An 18053-nucleotide genomic window follows, 5' to 3' on the forward strand; every position below is an offset into this window, starting at 1 on the left:
ATATCTCGTTATTATTAATCTGATATTTATTTATTCACATAAAATATCAGAAAACCACTATTTTTATTATATCGTAAAAAAATATGATCAGTACTCCTATTCGGTAACTTTTAAGGATAAAATCGCTATTATAACACAACTTCCTTGTGCACTTATTTTCTCATATATGTTTAGTTACATAATGTGTGTGAATAAGTATTAATACATACATATTTATTCTGGCAAATTATTAATAATGTATGTGTATAATAATGCATGTTGAAATAATTAATTAAATAGATGATTGTAGAGAGAAGGAAATTTTATTTATTATTCGTGATGATCAGTTGTAAATTAAATGATCACATTGTAAAATAATTTAAATGATCACATTAATTTAAATAATCTCATTTGTTGTTAATAAGAAACAATATAGTATTTTTTTAATTGATTGTAAATCATCTTATAAATGTTTTTTGTAATTTCATAAAATGAGAAAATGAATGAATAACAAATAAAGTGTAATGACATTTTTATTTCTGTATTTTTAGAACATAAAGAGATAATTGAGAAGGAAGAATTGAGTTTCTTGACCATTTCAAAATAGAGGGTTCAATATGTAAATATGAAATCGGTTGAATACCGATTGCAATCGAGACGTCAATTGATTGAGGAATCCTCTGATTAATTAATCGAATAATTTAAATTTTTGTAGTGTCAAATAGAACATATTTTAAATATCTAAATCTTCACTATGTGATGTGGTCATCTATTCAAATATACGATTTATTCTTTGTGAGATAGATTTTAAATTTATTTTATTTTTTATTAAAAGACAAAATACATGCATTCTTCTTGTGTGGTTTATTTTGAATAAAGTATATCTAATATTCAGTGGCATATATTCAGGCAAGTTGATAAAAACTTCCATATACTCTAGAAAAAATATAATATATATGCCTTCTTTTTATAATATACTACATCTGTCATATATTTGCGCATAGAGTTTAATGGAATTGAAAAAAGAGAAAATAAGTTTTGTGCTATTTACTATTATCTTTAAATCTCAATGAGATTTACTTTTTCAAATCTCAATGAGATTTACTGCAAGTGCCTCTGACTTTATTTTCTATATGGTTGTCTTCAAATATATCTTTAATAATATCGCGTTTTGGTTTCGAGTGTGTAGGTAAGCCACGATATAAATTCTCCGTTATCTGCATTCTGTTTGTATTGTGATTCTTGTATCCTTGATTTAGATATTCAATATTTTCGTTGTCATCAATAGCTTTCATTGTAGCTAATAGTTTTTCTTTATCATAATTAATTATTTTTTTTTTGTCATTTATTTGTTTATTGTCTATTCGTTCAGCTTTTATACTATTAGTCTGCTCAGTCTGAGATTGAATAATAGTGGGAATGTTAACATTCTCTGCTTCTAACGAAACATTCAATTTATTTTTTGTTTCTACATTGAAATTACTTGTATTTAATGTTTCTTCATTGCTTTGTGTTATACTTGGCTTTTCCTCTACTCTAGGCCTAAGATTCTCTTCTTCTAATTGTAAATTATATCCAGGATTGTTTTCATCAGAATTTGTTGTGCATTCTTCTTCATAAACTTGTTGTGAGTCTTTTTTGGCTTCTCTTCTTTTTGGACTTGGCAAATTTTTCATTTCTTCATTTTTATTTGTGTCACAATTTACCTCGTTATATGATACATCAATATATACTGGCTTATCTTTCAAATATGTTTCATCTTTTTCCTTTATGTAATCTTCTTTTTTAATGTCGATAGGTGAATTTTCTATTTCATTATTCTCCAGAAATTGTTGTCTTTCCAGCCAATATTTCTTTGAAGATTGTTGAGGAACTTCTTTGTTTTCCATATGGAGATTATCTAGAATGTGATTAGACATCCTTTGTAGTTGTGCATCCTTTAATTTGTCAATGATAGACTGTTCTTTTGTTTCTAAAGCATCATCTGAATGAACATCATTAAAAGATTTACTCAATTTGGTATACTCAGATAAATCGGTTTGAAAATTATTAGTTTTATATTCTATAGAAGAATCCCCATTTGTATCTATCTTCTCATCGGAATCAAATTCAGAATCACTATCATAAATATCTTTATTTCTATAATGTTGTAATACTCTTAATTTGCTCGTGTGTTTCTGAAACATAACATCTTTTGCTAAACTTGTATTTAATTCTTCTTCTTCTTCATCACTATAATGAATATTTGTCTTCTTCATCATATCATCCAAAGTATCAGAGATATCGTCTGTGTTGCTAATTAATCTATAATAGAAGCAACAAAATAATTATAAAACAGTATAAAGAGAATTAGAGTTATATCAATAATTATACAACAAAAATGAATATGCTAAATAATCTAATTATATAATATTTGTGTTATGATATTTTTAGAAAACTACATATATTTTCTTATTATATATACCTTGCATATAATTCTCTAGATTTTTGTGCAGTATCTGTGACATAAGATTTCATATCGTATTCAATAATACTGTCATTCTCTCCGTCATCAGATGAATGGTCGAATTCGATATTCGCTTCTTTTTGTTTTTTTATTTTGCTAAATAATTTTCGCAATTTACCACTTTCGTTTTTATCGTTAGTCAAATCATTTTTCTCCAACATTTCTTTATAATCTTTTGTAATTTTTTCATTATATATTTTCATTTCTGGATCTTTAGATCTAAATCTTAAATCATCCATAGAATGTGCGTTTTTACGCATATGTGATGACCTTTGCAATCGAAACTTTCGTATTTGTTGTAGACTTGCCATTGTTTCCGATTTCAATTGATCCACTGAATCATTCGTATTATTCGTCGTTCGATTTACTTTTTCATCAACATTAGACGCCAATGTATCCAATAATGGCTACAATTATATCACATTTAAAAAATCTGTAATCTTTGTTAAATATTTCATACTTAATTATACATAAGTTACATGTATTTTATTCTCACCAAATTGTCCTTTGATATATTAGTTTCGCTTTTTTTACTCCTGCTAGATACTTTAACTGGATTAGAGGTGCTAAAATGTAGACATATATTAATAAATCTTAATAGATCTATTTTATGTATATACATTATTGGAAGTAAATATAGAGATATATAATAATTTAGATAATAATTAAAATAAATTATAATAATTTTTGTACCTGAGATTTGTAAAAGAATGACTACCTAGATTTTTCTCTTTATTATAAATTGGCAACTGACCATTATAATATAATCTTTTTTCTCTATTGTCTAATAAATATTCTAAGCTTTTTAATTTCTCTAATGTTTCTTGCAAGTTTTTCTGTGTTTCTTTATGTTTAGAAATCTCAACATGTAATTGATGTTTTAAACTTTTAGTTTCAAGTGCAAGCTTTCTGTGTAAGAGCTGCAAAGATAATATTTTGTCGGTCACAATTTCATAATATAATTAGTATACTTTACATATATAACTAGTACATATTTTTTTGTTACATATACTAGTACATATTTTATTATTATAAAATACTTTACATATATAACTAGTAATTATATATATTTTTGTTATTATTATAAAATAAATATATTGATAATTACCTGTATAGTTTCTTGTTGTTGTTGCATTTTATGGTTCATGTCAGATAATTGCAACTGTAACTTTTCTCTCTCTTCAAGATTTCGATCTTTACTAAGTTGTAATAGATGTTTATTTTGTGACTGCAAAATAAAATTTTCTAAAATACATGCTAAATATTACATTACATGTTAGTATATCAATTGAGAAACTCACATTTACAGAATAAAGTTCATTTTCTTTTTCTTTTAGCAAGTTGCATGTATCCTTATGTAACTCTTTTAATTTCTTATATTTTGTTTGAAGTATTCTCAGTTCTTCATGATGCGAATTTATAAGTCTTGGTAGCTCAGCATTTGTACCTTCATAACGTTTTAATGCGGAATCTTGTCTTTTCTGCAATGCTTTTAATAATCTATTTTCATTTGCTAATTCCTATAAAGAAATTATTTTTGTATTAAATATTCACATACAATATTAAATACATAGAACATATTAGAATATCTTTTAAAACTTACATTGAGATGATAATGTGCATCAGCTAGTTGATTTTGTAGTTGCTTGAAACGAAGCATTTTTGCTGACATTACTCTTTGTCCAAGAACACTTTTATTACTAGATTTTGGTTCATCCGATAATGATTGTTGTTTAATACTACCTCTATATGGTGCACCTATATATATATATAGATGTATATAAATATGTATATATATCTAAGTATTACAAAATAATTAATACATTTGAATTTTTGTGCTTTTATACAAACCAAGTAAAGGATTCAAGCATTTTTTGTTTGATGGAAGTAATGTTTTTTTGTAAAGAGACAGCTTTTTAGATTCCAGTGTTGAATTTTTTGAATTGGGTTTTGAATCAGGTTTTCTACAAATTACATATTTAATAAATAAAATGTTAATTTAAAATATTGTAATATTTATAATAATTTTCTCTTTTTTTATAACGTTTTTATAATTAATATTGTATAATATAATATCAGTTGAACTATACTTGGAATAAATAACAATGAACCTTAAGAAGATGCATATATAAGTTAAAAATATATTTATAAAAAATGTTTTAAATAAATTTTAACTAGGAATATATATTTTCTTTGTGTATTATCTGAAAAGTTTACAGAATATTTATAATGAGAAATGCAATTTATAAATATACTATAAACAGTAGATGAATTCTCAAAAAGTTTTATTTACCTATTGATCGTTCTATGCACATTAAGCTGTACAACCGGCAAGATAGATGCTTCAGTTTGCATTTTATATTTATACACAGCGCATTATACGACTCGCATTTTAGTTGCGTGTTATATTTGTTACAACTTTACCAAGTTGTTATAGAACTGTCAAATGCTCCTTGTGAGCTAGTCGACATCCATAATTGTTTCAAATGGTTGCTAAGGCAACATCTATGTAAGCATTACTGATATATAGTAATCAATGCTTTTCTTTAGTATTTAGAATATATTTAATATATTTTTAATTATTTATTATCTTAATCAAATAAATATGTAAAATTGTTTATATATTAAATATCTCTCAACTTTATATATTCCATAATATATATTCTAATATATATTCTATATAATATATATTTCTTTATATAATAATTATTTGGATAGATGAGATAATATTTCTCAATTTACATAGGAATTTTATATATATCTAATTAGCACATATAATTCTAAATACAAATTATTTAAAAATTACTTTGTATTATGTTTAATCCATTAAAACATTCATAACAAATATTGTTTTCAATCTTAATGAAAATTAGAAGATGGTTATTTGTAACAAATTGTTGATATTACATATGTGTAACATTTTTGTTTATTATATTTATTTCTTAAAAAGATTTTTTTCACTCATTTTTATATATTACATGTACTTTTTTACCTAAATTACATTTTTAATTGTTCAGTTTTATTTCTTTCTTCTTGTCCTTGTAGTTTCTTCATACCCATATGTTGAGTTTCCCACAATTTACTATACAGAGAATTTGGCATAGATAATAAAGATTCATGAGTGCCTCTTTCAATCAGATTACCCTGATCTAGAACGAGTACATCATCAGCATCCATGACTGTTAATAAACGATGTGCAATCACAATTGAAGTTCGTTTATTTGTTGCTTTACGTAGGGCATCAAGTATGTTCTGTTATGAACGAAATACTTATTAAAACAATATATAACTGATTTTTAATAATGTGAAAAAAAATTTTTAAACTGACATGTTCTGTAATAGAATCCAATGAAGAGGTAGCTTCATCAAAGATTAATATAGGGCTATCTTTCAAAATTGCTCTAGCAATTGCAACTCTTTGTTTTTCTCCCCCACTTAATTTCAAACCGCGTTCTCCTACGGGTGTGTCGTATCCTTGTGGCCATTTTAATATAGAATCATGTAGATTTGCCATTTTTGCAGCTTCAAAAACATCTTCAGATGATTTTTTCAAATTACCATAGTGTAGATTATAAAATATACTTTCATGAAAAAGTACTGTGTCCTAAAATTTGTAATGAATTATAATAAAAAGAGTACTACTAAAGTATTTGTATGCAAAATATAATTAGCTTAAATCATCAAAATAGCAAAAAGCGATATATTGATCTTACTTGTGGCACAATCGAAATGCAATTTCTGAGATCATCTAAATCGACATCTCTAATATTGTGACCATTGATATAAATATCGCCACTTTGTGGTTCAAAAAATCTATACAGCAGTCTCACAATTGTTGTCTTACTAGATAGAGAAAGATAAAATGTTGCATGGAATAATTGTGTTATTGATAATCATCATTTGAATATTTATTAAATTTTGTATTATCATTTGCAAACAATTTATATAGCTAATATCTTACCCACAACCAGATCCTCCAACAATAGCAACCTTTTTACCACTTGGTATGGTAAATGAAATATTTTTAAAAATAGATTTTCCTTCAACATATTGGAAATTTACATTTTTAAATTGAATTTCCGAGGAATCTGGTGTCACATAAAATCGCAGTGCATTTTCTTTTGACTGTTAATAAATACCAGAAAAAAAATTTAAAATTATTAATTTAAAATTATTTGTGAGACATATAGACTATCTACAGATTATTTCATAGATAAGGATAAAAAGTTTATAAAAAAATACATTTAAATAATCTTACTTTAATTGCAGTGTCTGTTGCCATGAGAGTAAACATAGTTTGCATGTCGATAAAAGCTTGTCTTACTTCTCGATAAACAGAACCTAAGAAGCCTAAAGGAACTGAGAGTTGAAACAACAAGGCATTTACCATCACCAAATCACCAACAGTCATAGTACCTAAACATAAAAGATAATAAATACAACATGCATTAGTTTTTCTATGAATAGTGCTTCTAACAGTTTCTGAGACTAGTCTATAATTTCTAACTAATGTAATAGTCGTAGCTATAAATAATACATATACCATTTATTATATTTTGTGCCGCCAACACCATGATGAGACTTAACGCACCACTGAAAATAGCATTCTGTCCAAAATTTAACATCGCTAAACTTGTACTAGTCTTGAGAGATGCCGTTTCATAGTTTTTTAAAGATTCATCGTATCTCTCTGCTTCGAATTTTTCATTATTAAAATACTAAAGAAAAAGAAGCATATTTCAACATACTTTTCGTTTCTTTTAAAAATAAAGTAAGCAGCTTATGCTTCATTACTGACTTTTACTGTTTCGTAATTGATGAGTGAATCTACTGCCTTATTGCTCGCTTCATTTTCTGCTCGATTCATGTGAATCCTGAACTTAGTACGCCATTGTGTAACAGCCAATGTGAATACGGAATAAACGCCTACACAACCAAGCGCTACAGCTGAATATTCTACCCCGCATTTTATTCCCAATATTGTACTAACTAATGCTAGTTCGAATACTGTAGGTATTATGTTAAATACCATAGCATTTAAAATAAAATTAATACCGCGACTGCCGCGATCGATTGTCTGTGAAAAGAATATAAATATTTTTCAAATCTTAATATTATAACATTTTTCAAATTTCGATTTTGACTAGAAAATGGTACATGTTAAATATTACCTTTGATAAAGCACCAGTCTGCCTGCTCAAATGAAAAGACATATCAAGATTGTGTAGATGTATAAAAACATTTTTGCCTATTTTACGAATAGAGTGTTGTGCAACCTTTGCAAAAACCGCATTTCTGAGTTCACTGAAACCCGCAGCACCAGCACGTGCTATTCCATCTGCAAAGAACGTTAATCTGAAATTATGTGTAACTGTTACAATTCTTTAACATATTGAAATATTAAAATAATCCAAAAAATATAACGCTTCTTACATCCTACGAGTAGCGAGGTTGCTACAGTCGCGACTGTCGCAGGTGCGGTTGTTAAATCCATTAGAGCACTACCATTGATTGTTGCAGTGTGCGTATTTAAAACATCCACGGCATGCTTGAAAATAAATGGTACTAAAACATTCAGGATCTTGGCTCCAACAAGTAAACCCACTGCAATTTTAACTCTTTGTCGTATTTCTGAATCATCCTGCAAAGATACATAATAAATATGTTGTATATATATTGCAATATATGTTGCATAAATCATAAATTATATTCACTTCTGGCCATATGTATCTAAGCATGGCTTTCAACATATCCATACTGGTGATAGATTGTTTATTGTGTAAATCAAGCACATCTCTATTCAAGCCGGAAATGCCAGGATGAAAACAGTTTCTTTTTTGCTGCCCAGGCTTTGCTCCAGTTAATCCAGTAACAACTGATGAAAATTTAATTGGTGGCACAACAGATTTAGATTGTGGCACATTCTTCTTCTTCTGAGCACGGTCAATTACATTCCCACTGCAATACTATAATAAAAAAGAAAAATTTAAAGTTTTTATCTCTATTAATATATCCTACAAGAAGTAAAATAAATATATATTTACGAACATGTATATATGTATATGTATATATATATATATATATATATATATATATATATATATATATGATTAAATTCATTAAATTAATTTTAATTAAGATTTAATTTAAGATTTAAGACAAATAATTGAAAGAAATATAAAAACTAATCATATCACTTTTATTTTGCATAAGATATATTGCATATGATAAACTGTTTATAAATTATAATTTAATACATATATAAATTATATATAATAAAAATTTCAAAAAAAATTTAATAGTTTTGAAATATCTCTAAAGAGAAATATATTTGTATCTGCAATTGATACTAAAAGGAAAATTAAAAACTATACATTTTGATCATTATTTATTACTTTCTCTCTGTTCATATACTTTGTAAAAAATATAGAATATCTTAAATACATGTAATAAAATATCAGATGTACATATAAATATGAAAAAAATATTTTCAATATATTCTATGCTTTATATTGTACAGACTGAACAATATTATATAAATAATCTTAAGATTGCTGTAAATTATGATTTCTTGGATGTACAGTTTTTTCTGTTTCTTTTATATAATTAAATGCTGTATGTAAGATATTGATATATTCATCTACAAGATCAATTGCAATGGAAAAACTTTGACTTTTAGATTTTAAATTTCTCATATTATTTAAAACATGTGTATATTCCATTTTTTTCATATTTAAAATACTTATTCCTAATTTATTAATAAAACAGAATTCATATGGATCAAATGATTTGCTATATATTTTCATTTTCCAACGATTCTTTTCTAATTTTGTACCTAATATAAATAGTGTCACAGTCGCATTATAATTAAGACCGTCCCGAGTAAATGACATATTCTTGTGGAAACTATTGAATGTAATAAAATCTAATTTGCTTCTTGGGATATCAAAACATCTTTGTATTTCCAAGATATCAAAATAGATTTCATCTAATGGATTGCATGGAATGAAAAATCCATAATCAATATACAATTTAAGATTGTTATGTGCTCCATAATTAATAAAAACTTGTGATTCTCTATCAAATGGTTTTAAAGTAATAATTTGGTAAAACTGATTTTGATTATTATCTGTAATAATAGATACTTTGACAGCGGTATCGACATTATGATTAAATAAATCTAGAAATGGTGCTAAAGCCAGATTATTAGGTTGTTTTATGTTAAATATATTTTTTTCGCGCAATAACTTGGTATCTATATATACTGCTCTTGTATTAACAACATAATATGCCCATTTATATTTTTCGAATGTTATTATTTTTCGTAGATGCAAATTGCAATGAGAACAATGATTCTTATTGATAATATCCAGATGTTTCACAGCTTTCATTAGTAAAGAAAAATTACTTTCTAATCTATGTGCTTGATGTAAAGAATTTAAAATAAAACTTGGTAGTATTCTTTTCTCTTTATTGGAACAAAAATCTGGATTTGTAAAAGATTGCGGAAGAGTTTTTAGATAAAGATACCATTTTGATTTTATCCCTAAATGTGTTTCATATACAAGAAATGTTGCAAGCATACATTGAGGGTTAAAACTATCAGTGGTATTTAGAAATAAAAATCTAATATTACTCTGCAATAGTGTATCTGTCGTTATTAACATTCGAAATGGTAATTGAATCAATACTTCGTTACACTCTATATGTTTTAAAGTTTTTAAGCCTCTGCCTGTGAGAGGAAAATATTCTGGTATCAAATGACGAATCGATAAGCAGTTTTCATTTAGAAGCCAGGATTTTAAAGATATTAATGATTCTTCAATATTCTCATTCAATTTTATAAAGTTGAGCTTCTTCTTCTGGCGACGTTTTCTCAATGTTCGCCCCATTGCAGATATTATAGATATTTTATCTATAGAAGCTGTAACAATAATCTTTTATTGTATACTAAAAAATTTATATATGTAATAAATCTTTAAATCAATCAAATAATGATTTCTCATATGTTATTTTTTACATTGCGATAATTTGTATATAATATATAAAATTTCAAGTTAACTGTAATTGTATTATAACACGCATGTTTAAATTTAAAAATTATAAATCTTATAGATTAAAGAATATAAAATACATATATACATATTAAAGAATATAAGAATAAAAAATATTATCATAATTAATAATTATGACAAAAATGTATAAATTCCGTATATGTTATATATATATGCTTTTATATAATGATTATATGATTAATGATTGAGCATCATGATAATAAAATGCAATTCATAAGTACATTGTTAGTTGTATTACCCTAACGTTAAGGAGCGAAAATGTAGAATTATATCCAGCAACGTAGAATTTATTAGACAACATTGATCGTGTTGAAATACTGGTACGATACATTTTTCTCATCATGTTCCACAGCTTTTTGTCGCACGGTGTCTTGCATAGCAAATGGTTACACAATATGCTTGTCATTGTACTTTTTTTCTCTGCGATTTCTTCTCACAACATCGAGAATACTAAATAAATATTAAAAAATAAACGCCATCATCTAAAATTGTAGCGATCATATAACCGTGATCAGCTGCGCTAAACCATGATCAGCCATAAAACACGCGACACGTGAAGTGTCTGTTCATAGCATTTGCACTTTTTGCACTTTTTACTTCGCTTTCTCTTTTTTTCCGACGCTTAAATATATATTTGTCTCATTTTAAGTACAGTAATTTCCGGAAATTGCGACATACATCTATATCTGTACACACCTACGCACAGACATATATATATATATATGTACACACACATTATAAATAATTAATTAAAAATTTCTTATACTTTTCATCTAGCATATTCCATTTGGCGTTACAAAGCTACGAAGCGTTTGATTGACCAATTGAAACAGGATCCTGCTTTTTATGATTCGAAGCTTTTGTAACGTCAACTGGACACTTTGACGCGTACAACGTATTCCACAAGTGCATCAAATATCAACGTCAAAATTATTTTTTCGAGCTCGATTTGAATGAATCAAGTGACGTACGTGTATATATAACGTGCACCTGTTTTTATTATTTAATTTAATTGGCGCCCGTCGAGAGTAATTGGTGAGTCTTAATGAAATTAAAAATCTGTCAATTTTATTTAATGATAATGTTCTGCTGTCTTAACTTTTATACGATGTGAATAAAAGATATTTAACCTGGTTTCGCATCAAGTACGTCCACGTATAACCTCGATCTTTTTTTTTTGTTCATAAATATATATTATTTAAATTTTATATTTTTTAAAATTTCGCTGTGATAATATAAAACACACAATTTAAGAGAAATCATCCCCATTTAAAGGAAGACATCCCTAATAAAGCAGAGTAATTTTATACTTTATAAATAATGTAAACAATTTAAGAAAATTTCATAAATATTGAAAGTGTTTTTTTTTGTGACAGAGAGAACAATGATTTTTAAAAGTTTAAATGTATATTTTAAACAAAAAATAATCTTACAAATGTATATGTGAGATTCGATTGTATGTGAGAAATTTTTCGAAAGTTAGGCCAAAGAGAAAGTTTGGACACACTTGTTTTATTAATCTATAAGCACATATAGTTTCTCAGGTATTTAGCTTCTGATTTGTACTGTGATTTTGATTAAATTCTGTTTATTTTCTGTTCTACTCTTTTAATATATTTTTAACAAAAATTTGATCATTTAATTACTTTGTTATCCATAAAGTTATTATGGTTTTTGTTATTTAAGATTTATCCCTTTTTTTTCACAAAATTGTTTTTTCTTTATGTATGTTATATATCATTTTAAAGTGCAAACTTTGCTCTACATTTTGATAATAATAATTTTGTTTGATATTGGTTCTTGTTTTAATAATTGTGTTTTTGATATGGTTGATTTTTAATTAGTTTGTGTTCTAAGAAACTGCAATAACTTTTTGAACAACCTAATTAATATTTCGTTAAAATATTGAATCCTAATTTTGAAAAGAATTATTGACTAAATAATGTATTTTTATTATAGGATTACTACTAAAGAAAGTAATAATTTTTTAAATAAAATAGAGAAAATGTCTGCAAATACAACTATATTCAAAATTTGGAAAAACATTCCTGTGACTACATTTTTGTGGAAATCAAAGATTTTTCAACCACAAAGAACAATTTGTATTTCAACACAAAACAAATTTTATTTTAATAATGTTAATCAAGCTGAAAACAAAGTAGTAGTGAATCAGAAAACAGACTGGAATAAAACTATGTCGGAGGCAGAAAAAATTGTTGGATATCCAACGTCTTTCTTAAGTTTAAGGTGGCTATTGAGCGATGAAATTGCAAATGTTGCATTGCATTTAAGGAAGTTGGTTGGCTCCAATCATCCTTTGTTAAAAACAGCTAAGTAAGTATAACACAATATTTCTCTAATTGTAAGCATAAAGTTATGATCTATATTTTTTGACAACAGAAGTATTATCTATAATGGACGTAACACACAAGTATTTGGTCTCATTATATTATTAATCTCTAAAGCTGCTGGTCATTTAAATGCAAAACCAGTAGAAGAAGATAAGGCTGCAGGGGTATTACATAGGTATATTAATTTAATATTACATAGTATTTCATAAGTATTATATAAGTATAATTTTTTTCAATGTTCCTGGTTATGAATACATATAATGTATATTACCATTATTTAATTAATGTATATTACTATTTCATGGAAAAGAAGAAATTAATCTATAATGTATAAACAAATTTTAGTCAAAGGGCATTAGCTGAAGTTACAGAAATGATACGCATTAGCAATTTGATACATAGAGGATTGGTAAATATAAATACAAATGAAGCTTTGTCTGTGGAATCCTCAGAATTGAACAATATGACCTTTGGCAATAAAATAGCATTGTTATGTGGTGATTACTTACTTAGTAATAGTTGTGCTGAATTAGCATCTCTCAGAAATCAAGATGTAAATATGCATATTTATTATTTTTGCTTATATATAAATTTTGTTGAAGTGTATTCATTATAAGAAAAAAAAAGAGAAAAGAAAGAGTTTAGTATATTTTCTATAATTTAAGATGTACATACACAGCTAAAATAAGATTAATGTCTTTTTTTCAGCTTGTGTTCTTAATATCATCTGCAGTAAAAGATTTATGTCAAGCAGAATTTGTAGCATGTAGAGACAATCAAAATTTTCCTATACCATCAATACCACCTGAAAATCGTACGGGTTATGCACTTAAAGAATGGACACTTCTAAATGTTTATGGTGCTGGATCATTGCTTGGAAAAAGTTGTGAAGCCACATTGCAGTTAGCTGGACATAGTAAAGAAATACAAACAGAAGGTTACAAGTTTGGCAAGCATCTAGCTTTAGCTTGGCAGGTAATATAATTTAAGAAAATATGCATTAAATATATATTTGCATTTTGTTAATAATAAGCAAATTTTAATTTAAAAATTTAATACAATAACATTTGTACAGGCTTCCTTGGACTTAGGTTTATGTATTAATAAAGACAAAGAAATCTTGCATAATTTGTGCGCTGCTCCAATTATGTTTCATGTTGAACATGATCCATCAATTTTAACTGAACTTGACAAAGGATTAGAATCAGTTGAAAATATCGATTATTTAAAGGTAAAATAATAATAATTTATGTATAATCAAATTAATTTGTGTTTTCCAGTTTATATTTAATGAATCAATATTGAGAGAGATATAATCGTGTACAGGTACTTGAGATTGTTGCAGCTGGTCCAGGTATTGGATTAACTAAAGAACTTATAAAGGAACATTCGCAAAAAGCTATGGAAGTTTTAAATGTGTTTAAAGAAAGTGATGCAAGAAAAGCCTTATCTAATATTATTGTTGCAATAGGTGATTTTTAGTTAAAAATAAATTTTTATTGCTTATTTTTAAATATACTAAACATAATATATATTTTATATAAAAAAGCTAAAGATATATAGATAAAGATAATTTTTTATGAGATAAATTTTATTAAACTATAATATATATATTTTATTGAAATCTTACTAATATATATAAATATACTAGAATATTATAGATATATTTTTTATATGTATATATGAATATACTAATATATGAATATACTAATATATATGAATATACTAATACATTATAGATATATTTTTATATGCAAATTAAATATCTTAATAAGAAAATGTTATGAAGATTGTTTTGATATCTTTTACAAGTATTTTTTAAACATATATACATTTGTGTATTGATTAATATTACTATTGTAAAAATACTGATATTAAATTACTTTTTATATACATAGTATTATTTAGAATGTAATTTAAAATAAGAAATCTTTAAATTATAAATGCACTCTGTTTGATGCTACAAAAGTTTTAAAACATTTGATTGATCAAATTGGAACAAAAAATCTTTTGCTTTTATCTTGATAAATTAATAAAATAATTTGAAACTTTTTTAATGTCATGAGCAATTTTCTAATGTTACATTTCCTTTTATATTTCTCATATATATATATATATATATATATATATATATATATATATATTTCCTTATATACTCTCTCTTATATATCTCCATATGTACATTTCATTATTATTATATATCTATTATATATTTTACAGTTAATATATCACAATATAAAGTGTAAATATTTTATAAGTTATTGCTTAAAATAAATTGGAGTAACAATTTCTTTTTTCGCAATATGTAAATGAGCAAGTCATAAACAAAAAAAATTTTTTTTAAATTTTATATTTACTGTTTTATTTAAATAAAATTTTAGCTTATACATGCATTATGTATATTTTGGAATATATGTATATATGTCATTTATATATAAATTTATATAAATCATGCATATATTAATATTATTAATTTGCTTGTATTATTTTTTTTATTTATAAAATTTTATGGTGAATAAACAAAATTATCACTACTAAAATAAAAAAAGGAATTTTTATTATAACAGATTGATACTAGATGGTACTACAATCGCGGCTATAAGGTTGGGTTATCCTGTGAAAAGTTTATCTGTTTGACACATTTTTGATATTGCAGATCAGATATATTATAGATATATAAATTTTTTTTATAAAAACACACAAGGACAACTATGACAGAAATAATTGAATTACGTCCTAATAGAACTTTGATAAATTCATCTTTTGAAAAGTATCAATTTTCTACTGATGCTGTTTCTATAATTTCTGAAATCAAACTAAAAAATCGTAAGTTTCTAGTTTGTATTTTATAATCTGTATGTAGATACAGTTTTTCATAAAAATACGATATTTTTCTTTAATAAAAAAATTAATATTTTTCAGAGGTATACAGAATAGAACCAAATCATAATCAAGAATCCTGGTTAGAAGCAAGACTATTTGCATTTCATAATCATTTATTTAAAAATGTGTATGACATGTCGTGTTGGTTTATTGATAAAGATTGGATTGTTTGGCGTTTAAATAAGGAGAATTCCTTGGATCAAATGTATAAATTACATACTGCAGACATAGACTTGTCAAAACTAATGTACAATCCATCAATTGAATTTACTTTAAATAAGATTTCAGTAGTTTCTGATGGCGGTGAAAAACTAGAGATATTAATAGGAAATACAGAACAGAATATGAAAGTTTTTTCACTGGGTCCTATAGAACCTGGAGTTATTATGAATGTGCAATATATAGAAAAAGATTTAAAGATTATTGTAACTATGTGTACAATTGCACAAAATGATGAAAAAAAATATACACAGCTCACATTGTTATCCTATACCTTGCAATATGTGGAAAATGAGATAAAGAATATTTATCACACAGACAAACAGTTATTAAAGGTACAAGGTACTGTAGATTATGTCTACGTGGAAAAAAATGGTAATTATTTACATTCCATCTGTCAAAATAATATTGATTTTGTAAAAGAAGATACACAAGAATCTAAAGATGAAATAAAACAGTCAAATATTGATTTACAAATAAAGACTCCAAAATATTACTGGTCACAAGATGAAGATTCGCTTACTGTTTGGATTAAAATACCTAAATATCATACCAATAAACAGCCTAAAATACAAGTCAAGCCATTAGAATTGTCTGTTTTAATGGAAAATGAAATATTAATACAAGGAGAATGCCAACATAGATTAGAGGAGAATATGGCAACTTGGAGATTTAAAGAAGATACGTTGCAAATTGATCTAAGTAAATATGAAAGTGGATTAATGTGGAGTGAATTAATCAAAGGTGATACAGGAGGTGAATGTTTACCCAATGATGCTCTTGCTGCAGAAATTCATACAAGGTATTTTTTATAATTTACATATTTTAGCATTATACATTTTTTAGTAATATTAATGGTATATTTAACATTCTGCACAATACTTTTATGATTCTCTTGTATTTCAATTTTTCAAAATAATAGAAGCAAATATTACAATATATATATGCTATACAATATATTATATATATGCTATACAACCCACAAATATAGTATAATTATATATATTATATATGTAATATCATCATTTATAGGCTAGCACACTTATGTACAGATCAGAATAGTAATACTGGAGGGGATCAACCTTGTGTAGGATTTAATGCTGAGCAGTTAGAAGAATGTGACCTAGAAGGAAAGGATAATTTCTTACAAAGAATTAATTTTTCTATACAAACAACGACACATTTAGCCAGATTGGGAAGCAATAATCATGTGCTATTCACATGCAAAAGAAAATATGGGCAAGCAGTGTGCCTAAGGCATGATCACGATGCTTGTGTTTGGATAATAGATGATGTGAGCGATGATACTCAATGGGATATAAGACATACCCACAATTTTCCCAGATTTGGCTATGTCGAAGCAAGTAAAACTAATAAAAAATTTTGTGTGTCTCCAGCTGGTAAGACATTAAAATTAAAATCTTTAAATTTATTATATATCTTATATTTATCTGTAATTAAAAATATTAATATATACATTTTTGTTCCATAGACGGTTCGTATATAGCTATAGTAGAACATACCAGACATGTATTTTTGTATGAGAAACCTGATGACGGAGCAAAGACAGCCAAGCAAAGAATAATAGATCTAAATTGTGAAACTTCTCCAATTATGGGTGCTGTTGCTACAAAAAAATATTTGTTTGTACTTTCAAAAGATAAATTATATCGTTTACAGATTTATTTATGATAATTAGATGATACTTATTATTAATAAATAATTCCAAATATTTTTAAAATATTGTATAGTTTTAAATAATATAATATATTAAGTATATTATATGGGTATTTAAATAAGCTATAGGTGGGTAGTAATAGCATGATATAGTCTTATCATCATCTTTTTTATTCGCATCTCTTACATTTTATACTTTGCTTATTTTCATATTTTGCTCATTTTATTTTGAATGAAATAGTAATTAAGTAGAAGAATTAAAATTATTATTATTTCTTTTGCATATATATATGTTAATTATTCTAATTTACTAGGATTTCATGTTTATTTTAACTATTTATTTATTTTAACATATTCTAAATG

General features: G+C 25.7%; 4 protein-coding genes across 5 annotated transcripts; 2 read left to right on the forward strand and 2 right to left on the reverse strand.

The window, feature by feature from the left end:
* Positions 1-932: 932 nt before the first annotated feature.
* LOC105254695 (uncharacterized protein MAL8P1.12) lies at positions 933-4957 on the reverse strand. The gene is made up of 9 exons (XM_025410234.1): positions 4779-4957; positions 4337-4449; positions 4089-4243; positions 3787-4005; positions 3594-3713; positions 3179-3405; positions 2982-3051; positions 2444-2892; positions 933-2283 (listed from the first exon to the last, which is right to left on the reverse strand). The coding sequence occupies exons 1-9, from the start codon at positions 4838-4840 to the stop codon at positions 1071-1073; spliced, it is 2628 nt and encodes an 875-aa protein (XP_025266019.1). The 5' UTR covers positions 4841-4957; the 3' UTR covers positions 933-1070.
* Positions 4893-11163, reverse strand: LOC105254679 (ATP-binding cassette sub-family B member 7, mitochondrial). 2 transcript variants are annotated; one of them, XM_025410235.1, is made up of 13 exons: positions 10799-10965; positions 10122-10409; positions 8200-8451; positions 7919-8126; positions 7657-7823; positions 7284-7562; positions 7029-7203; positions 6744-6901; positions 6447-6610; positions 6199-6328; positions 5814-6089; positions 5478-5737; positions 4893-4990 (listed from the first exon to the last, which is right to left on the reverse strand). In XM_025410235.1, the coding sequence occupies exons 3-12, from the start codon at positions 8239-8241 to the stop codon at positions 5483-5485; spliced, it is 1854 nt and encodes a 617-aa protein (XP_025266020.1). In that variant the 5' UTR covers positions 8242-8451; positions 10122-10409; positions 10799-10965; the 3' UTR covers positions 4893-4990; positions 5478-5482. The 2 variants fall into 2 exon arrangements, with proteins under 2 accessions (XP_025266020.1, XP_011261806.1); XM_011263504.3 differs by lacking the exon at positions 10122-10409 and having other exon boundaries at positions 10799-11163.
* A 169-nt stretch (positions 11164-11332) lies between these two features.
* LOC105254678 (decaprenyl-diphosphate synthase subunit 2) lies at positions 11333-14413 on the forward strand. Its single transcript, XM_011263503.2, has 7 exons — positions 11333-11595; positions 12520-12894; positions 12961-13086; positions 13257-13464; positions 13620-13886; positions 13987-14142; positions 14238-14413. The coding sequence occupies exons 2-7, from the start codon at positions 12566-12568 to the stop codon at positions 14391-14393; spliced, it is 1242 nt and encodes a 413-aa protein (XP_011261805.1). The 5' UTR covers positions 11333-11595; positions 12520-12565; the 3' UTR covers positions 14394-14413.
* Positions 14414-15596: 1183 nt separating this feature from the next.
* LOC105254677 (nudC domain-containing protein 1) lies at positions 15597-17705 on the forward strand. Its single transcript, XM_011263502.2, has 4 exons — positions 15597-15737; positions 15834-16815; positions 17046-17413; positions 17506-17705. The coding sequence occupies exons 1-4, from the start codon at positions 15623-15625 to the stop codon at positions 17703-17705; spliced, it is 1665 nt and encodes a 554-aa protein (XP_011261804.2). The 5' UTR covers positions 15597-15622.
* Positions 17706-18053: the final 348 nt, after the last annotated feature.

This window comes from Camponotus floridanus, unplaced genomic scaffold (genome assembly GCF_003227725.1).
Source record: "Camponotus floridanus strain SB8 unplaced genomic scaffold, Cflo_v7.5 scaffold30, whole genome shotgun sequence".
NCBI lineage: Eukaryota > Metazoa > Arthropoda > Insecta > Hymenoptera > Formicidae > Camponotus > Camponotus floridanus.

Excerpts from the sequence above, each read along its gene's own strand:
- LOC105254679 (XM_011263504.3), bottom strand. The coding sequence starts at position 10,966 with ATGACAAGCATATTGTGTAACCATTTGCTATGCAAGACACCGTGCGAC. Across the intron at positions 8,452-10,798 it reads TTTCGCTCCTTAACGTTAGG|TATTGCAGTGGGAATGTAAT; the intron begins GTAATACAACTA and ends TTTTTATTATAG. Across the intron at positions 5,738-5,813 it reads TGGATTCTATTACAGAACAT|AACATACTTGATGCCCTACG; the intron begins GTCAGTTTAAAA and ends CGTTCATAACAG.
- LOC105254695 (XM_025410234.1), bottom strand. The coding sequence starts at position 4,840 with ATGCAAACTGAAGCATCTATCTTGCCGGTTGTACAGCTTAATGTGCAT. Across the intron at positions 4,006-4,088 it reads ATGCACATTATCATCTCAAT|GAATTAGCAAATGAAAATAG; the intron begins GTAAGTTTTAAA and ends ATTTCTTTATAG. Across the intron at positions 3,406-3,593 it reads AACAACAAGAAACTATACAG|CTCTTACACAGAAAGCTTGC; the intron begins GTAATTATCAAT and ends TTATCTTTGCAG.
- LOC105254678 (XM_011263503.2), top strand. The coding sequence starts at position 12,566 with ATGTCTGCAAATACAACTATATTCAAAATTTGGAAAAACATTCCTGTG. Across the intron at positions 12,895-12,960 it reads CCTTTGTTAAAAACAGCTAA|AAGTATTATCTATAATGGAC; the intron begins GTAAGTATAACA and ends TTTTGACAACAG. Across the intron at positions 14,143-14,237 it reads AAAATATCGATTATTTAAAG|GTACTTGAGATTGTTGCAGC; the intron begins GTAAAATAATAA and ends AATCGTGTACAG.
- LOC105254677 (XM_011263502.2), top strand. The coding sequence starts at position 15,623 with ATGACAGAAATAATTGAATTACGTCCTAATAGAACTTTGATAAATTCA. Across the intron at positions 15,738-15,833 it reads TGAAATCAAACTAAAAAATC|AGGTATACAGAATAGAACCA; the intron begins GTAAGTTTCTAG and ends AATATTTTTCAG. Across the intron at positions 17,414-17,505 it reads ATTTTGTGTGTCTCCAGCTG|ACGGTTCGTATATAGCTATA; the intron begins GTAAGACATTAA and ends TTTGTTCCATAG.